Source organism: Esox lucius, chromosome 19 (assembly GCF_011004845.1).
Source record: "Esox lucius isolate fEsoLuc1 chromosome 19, fEsoLuc1.pri, whole genome shotgun sequence".
NCBI classification, from domain to species: Eukaryota; Metazoa; Chordata; class Actinopteri; order Esociformes; family Esocidae; genus Esox; species Esox lucius.
In genome coordinates this window covers 38,582,320-38,588,319 of record NC_047587.1, presented here as the reverse complement: position 1 = coordinate 38,588,319, position 6,000 = coordinate 38,582,320, and the positions used below count along the sequence as shown (strand labels likewise).

The 6,000-nt window shown below is 45.5% G+C and overlaps 1 protein-coding gene across 1 annotated transcript in view; it reads left to right on the top strand.

The window, feature by feature from the left end:
* The first annotated feature begins 1,131 nt into the window (after positions 1 to 1,131).
* itga11b (integrin, alpha 11b) overlaps positions 1,132 to 6,000 on the top strand; it is a 34,520-nt gene continuing 29,651 nt past the window's right edge. Inside the window, exon 1 of the mRNA XM_010884268.3 lies at positions 1,132 to 1,209. Coding sequence (XP_010882570.1) covers positions 1,161 to 1,209 — 49 coding nt within the window. The 5' untranslated portion in view covers positions 1,132 to 1,160. The remainder of the gene's footprint in view (positions 1,210 to 6,000) is intronic.

Genomic DNA, 6,000 nt, shown 5'->3' with positions numbered 1-6,000 from the left:
GGGAGAATTGGTGCTCCTTTGTTTTCCGAGCAGTTAAATGTCAGAGAGACACGCCACATTGACGTTAATAGGCCTGTTTGTGATGAGCGGCGTCAGCTTGTGTTTTGGTTGCTTGAAGTCACATTTGTAGACCAGACATCTAATCAGAGAAGATTACTTTGCAGAATGACTTTTTTCAGCTAGATCTGCTTTGTCAGTCGGGTTGTTTATGTCAATGAACCATAAACATCTTTAGTCCGTGTTTCGTCCCTGTTACTGGCCTACATTTCAGTGGATTCTCAGTCTCATTGCGTTCCAATCTTGATTTCCACTGGGGAATGTGGAGAGCTGCTGTAATGAATGCAACTATTTTCCAACAGCCCTTGAAGATCTCATTATTTATGCTAGTAAGACAGACAGACTATTTAAAAAGTTGTTCCTTGAGTCACAGTTTACATTTCAATGCCTACATACTGCTTTCAGTGTCGTTGCCCCTCTAGCGGGCAGCACTGTCAAGTCCATTTTGTTGTCCTAGATGGTGCATTATCGTTTATACTTGACCTTCAGATCTGTGGCCAGTACTGCCACTTACCCCCACATCTGGACTGTATTTCCCAGCATTCATTCATTCAATGTGAAAAGAGAAAGAAGAAAGAGAGGGAGGTATTCACACTAGGACCAGTCCTATGAAGTTGCAGCCACAATAAAGGTAGTAAAATGAAGAAAAGGGTGTCAGAGCACAATAAAATCTCAGTTGAGACCACAGACCTCCATCTTTATTAGGCACCTATGGACGGAGATATTTTTAAAAGACACTTTCAGACTGTAAACATGTGATGTTTGTGTGTGTCCCAGTGCGTATCTTGTCTGTGTGAGTGACGTATCGTTCAGTCCTTGTCAATAGTTTTTATAAAGCAAAAGTGTACGTGTGGGCAGGAATCTAAGAGTTTATCCGTGGCTATATGTGTGTGTGTGTATGTGTATGTGTGTGCGTCCACATTGATTATTGAGGAAGAAATGCATCGAGCTGTAAGTGCACCTCTTCAGCTGTGCCCCAGCAATCCAAAGACAGTCCCCTCCTACTTCCCTCAGATATAGCCAGGCTGTGGAGCAGCAGTGGAGTCAAAAAGAACAGGAGACTGGAAAGGAGAGCACGGAACCGTTCCCCTAAACATACACACATGGAATACTGCTTCATTCTGCTGCTGTGGACCTGGGTCCTGCTACCAGGTGTGTGACTTAGGTTCTGAGTGATTGGTTGAGTGGGTGGGTGGGAGGGTGGTTTAGGTTCTAAGTGATTGGTTGAGTGGGTGGATGGGTGAGTGAATGGGTGGGAGTTTGAATGGTTGAGTGGGTTGTTGAGTGGTTGAGTGGGTAGTTCAGTGAGTGAGTGGTTGAGTAGGTGGATGGGTGGGTGGTTGAGTGGGTGGGTGGGTGGTTGAGTGGTTGAATGGGTGGTTGAATGAATGGGTGGGAGTTTGAGTGGTTGAGTGGGTGGTTGAATGGGTGGTTGAGTGAGTAGGTGGGAGTTTGATTGAGTGGGTGGGTGTTTGAGTGGTTGAGTGGGTGGTTGAGTGACTTGAGTGGGTGGTTGAGTGGTTGAGTGAGTGGTTGAGTGTTTAAATGGGTGGGTGGGTGGTTGAATGTGTGGTTGAGTGGGTGGTTGAGTGGTTGAGTGGGTGGTTGAGTGGGTGGTTGAGTGAGTGAGTGGGTGGTTGAGCAAATGAGTGGGTGGTTGAGTGAGTGAGTGGGTGGTTGAGTGGGTGGTTGAGTGGTTGAGTGGGTGAGTGGGTGGTTGAGTGGTTGAGTGTGTGAGTGGGTGGTTGAGTAAATGAATGGGTGGTTGAGTGAGTGAGTGAGTGGGTGGTTGAGTGGTTGAGTGGGTGGGAGTTTGAGTGGTTGAGTGGGTGGTTGAGTGACTTGAGTGGGTGGTTGAGTGGTTGAGTGAGTGGTTGAGTGTTTAAATGGGTGGGTGGGTGGTTGAATGTGTGGTTGAGTGGGTGGTTGAGTGGTTGAGTGGGTGGTTGAGTGGGTGGTTGAGTGAGTGAGTGGGTGGTTGAGCAAATGAGTGGGTGGTTGAGTGAGTGAGTGGGTGGTTGAGTGGGTGGTTGAGTGGTTGAGTGGGTGAGTGGGTGGTTGAGTGGTTGAGTGTGTGAGTGGGTGGTTGAGTAAATGAATGGGTGGTTGAGTGAGTGAGTGAGTGGGTGGTTGAGTGGTTGAGTGGGTGGGAGTTTGAGTGGTTGAGTGGGTGGTTGAGTGACTTGAGTGGGTGGTTGAGTGGTTGAGTGAGTGGTTGAGTGTTTAAATGGGTGGGTGGGTGGTTGAATGTGTGGTTGAGTGGGTGGTTGAGTGGTTGAGTGGGTGGTTGAGTGGGTGGTTGAGTGAGTGAGTGGGTGGTTGAGCAAATGAGTGGGTGGTTGAGTGAGTGAGTGGGTGGTTGAGTGGGTGGTTGAGTGGTTGAGTGGGTGAGTGGGTGGTTGAGTGGTTGAGTGTGTGAGTGGGTGGTTGAGAAAATGAATGGGTGGTTGAGTGAGTGAGTGAGTGGGTGGTTGAGTGGTTGAGTGGGTGGTTGAGTGGTTGAGTGGGTGGTTGAGTGGGTGGTTGAGTGGTTGAGTGGGTGAGTGGGTGGTTGAGTGGTTGAGTGTGTGAGTGGGTGGTTGAGTGGTTGAGTGGGTGAGTGGGTGGTTGAGTAAATGAATGGGTGGTTGAATGAGTGAGTGGGTGGTTGAGTGGTTTAGTGGGTGGTTGAGTGGGTGAGTGGGTGGTTGAGTGGTTGAGTGTGTGAGTGGGTGGTTGAGTGAGTGAGTGAGTGGGTGGTTGAGTCAGTGGGTGGGTGGTTGACTGAGTCTATAAATATAAATAACAGATGAATGTAGAGCAATGTGTCAGAGAACAAAGAGTGACAAGGACTTAGTTGCTACTAGCAACACGTGTTCGGACACAGGTTTGTGCGTGTGACTGTTGGAGTCAGGAAGAAGGCATATGAGTGGCAGGTTTGTAATTCTGCGAGCGATAGTGAGAGAAACGTCTATGTGGGTGTTTCCTGTCAAACAGATGAGCAGGTGGGATTGTTTTGTGCTCTTCCCCAACTGAAAAGTTAACAGGCGGTACGGATGGCAGCAGTAAAAGAGTGTGCGAAGCAGCGTGCACACGTTTCCACCTGCTTTCCTCTAGAGAAAACCATGTGAGATGAGCCAACAGCATGATGCACTAATCTGGCAACTATTGCACTCTTGAGAGCCTCTGTCTGTCAGGCTCCACTCTAGGCATCCCATTGGGATTATGCAAGGAGGAATGATGCTTTCTTATCCAAGCGCAACTCTCAGAGTTTCCACTCAGTATCGAGATCTGGCTTTTCGTTTGATTGTTAGTCGACGAGTTCTGTAGAGTCACACGCTTCTCAATCGACGTGTTGTGAGTAGGAAAACAGCACAGCTCGATCCCGGTTACATCATTAGGGTGCCTGTACATTTATTGGCAGCTAGTAGGTAATTAGCTAACATGGCTAATCTGGACAATTATAGGGAACACAATCCACTTGTAATGCATGTATGTAATTAGGCACTGAACAGAGTGGGCTATGCGTGCCACTAGTAATATATATTTAATGGTTTGTTTTAAGCATGATATTTACCTGCTCTAGTATGTGCTTTCCATGTTTTGTCCCGAGTGTGCTTTTTCCCCTCATTCTGAATAGATTTTTGCTGAACGTGTTCTCACAGACAGCAGTGTCTGTTGGAAATCACAAGAGACTTTGCAACACAACTCATTCCAATAACCTGTTGACCAGAGCTCCACTGAGGTGATTAAATGTGGTCCTTAGCATTCAAGCAGAAGGAGTTCACTGCCGTAATGAATGCGGGTTGATTACTGGGGGAAAGGGGGAACAAGGTCAAAATCCCCTGACTGCATACAGGTTTTAGAAAAAAAATAAAAGCTGTTAGTTTCTATTGACCCAGAGACAGGGAAAAATAATGTTTAGGGGTTGGACCCATCTCAATCAGGCTATGCCTCTTTTTAACAATGTTACTTTATTTTTTTAATGAACTCACATCTCTACAGTAAAGCCACGTTTGGAATAATGGGCAATACTGTGATGCATAAAGACCAAGGAATCCAATAACTCCTAACTAAGCCGGTAGAGGGAGTGCAGTAGATGCCTTATTGTTTACCTACAAAATGTTCTTACTGATTGGCTAGAAGCTATGGTAAATCAGACGGGATAACACAAATTACTTGTTTACTCTTCTTAGTAAATTGGTAGCTAATGTATAATAACCGTAAGGCACTTCAGGGGTTTGTGGTATAGCAACATACCACAGCTATGGGTTTTATCCAGTCCCTCTGCAATTTGTCTCGCATAAGAACAGCTTTAGCTGTAGTATATTGGCTATATACTGTATGTGGTTTATTTTCTCATGTAAGAAATGGTTGTACTCACTTTATAGCTTATTACTGAACTTCTGAAAATGGGTTCTGAATGAGATGCATTCCTCACTCATACAGGTGTGTTCCATCCTATCAGAGACGGGTGCCGAGGACGAAGTACCTGCCAATGAAAACTGATACTTATTGGCAGTCTTCATTTTACTTCTCTGTATGCTCCTGTCATCGATAAGGAGGCCATGCTCTACTGATCGGGTTGGGGCAGGTCTTGGCGGATAATCGTATTAGTTTGTGTTCCTTTTTCCTGGTGACTTGCTGGATTCAAATCCAGGATTTAAACAATAACTGAGCTCAAGTCCAAGCCTGAATCCAAGGAAGCAAATTGATTCTTCTTTGTTTAGAGCAGGTTCATCATGTCAGTGTGGTTTACCGAACAGCATCCATGACACCTGGGGAAGGGGGGAGGTCACCACAGGTCACTGTTGTCTGTGTACGGCTGCTGTGAGTGATGCTGTACCAGCTGTCTGGGTCCTGGTTTTACTGTCCGTCCGAAAGTGACTGAGCCTGGGTTTAATTATGAAGGTTCACTGTCTTGTGATATTACTGACAGAAATATAAAGAATATGTCCCATCACTCTGTCTCTCGGTCTCATTCTCTTTCGCTTTCTTTCTCTAGCATCCATTTAGAGGAGAAAGTATCTGACATGAAGCTGAGTATCTTGCGAAAATACAATTGCAAGATAAGGAGTTTCCACCTGGGGCTATTTATGTTTCTCCATATCGCAATGTAATGTTACCAAGCACAACTGCCAATTAAATGTCTTTAAATAATTGCATCACATTGTGACAGCCTGGCAACATTTAGAAAAGTATGCAATTATGAGAATGAAAAAACTACAGAAAAACTTGAGACAGCTTCTAAAAAAGGATTACAAATGTATAAACACTTTTCAGAGCCAGTCAGCATCATTCAAATGTCTGACTGCTAAAGTTAGTAGACAAACTGCCTTGCATTGAAAGGTATTCTTTGTGGGAGTCAAGCCATTACTTCTACAGACTTTCTTAGGTCCAATATCTAGTCTGGACCTTACCAAGGTTTCGCCACAGTGCCAAGTTCCCCAGACAGCTCAGATAAATTAAATTCCTTCATACAGAAGCACATTTTTCTCTGGCATTACCACACACAACCTCAGAGCACAGAGTACCTAGAAATCATCTCGTTTCCCCCCATGTTTATTTCCCCAGGCAGCCAAACTGATCAGAGCTTCCATCGTTGGCGACCATGCAAGACACAGTTAACTGTGTTTTTTTAAACAATCAGGTCATTTGTACAGCTGGGTGGGTAGAGACCAAGGACCTCACTGTGGTGAGTATATCAGGGGCCAGATGTCTGTATCTCTACTCATCATACGGGACCCATAGCTCAAGTTCATTTTCCTAACCATACTCCGCTACGGTTCCTCCGCTGCCAACTATTCAAACCGGGGCAGGAAAACATCCCATTTATCCCTCGGTGCTGAAGGCTCAGTTGAGAGAAGTCTCACATTCCCATTTTTGTTGTTGATACTCTCAGCAAGTCACACTGTGAAGCAAAAAGGACAACAAGGTAGGTTTCGTGTTGGATTATGATCCTCT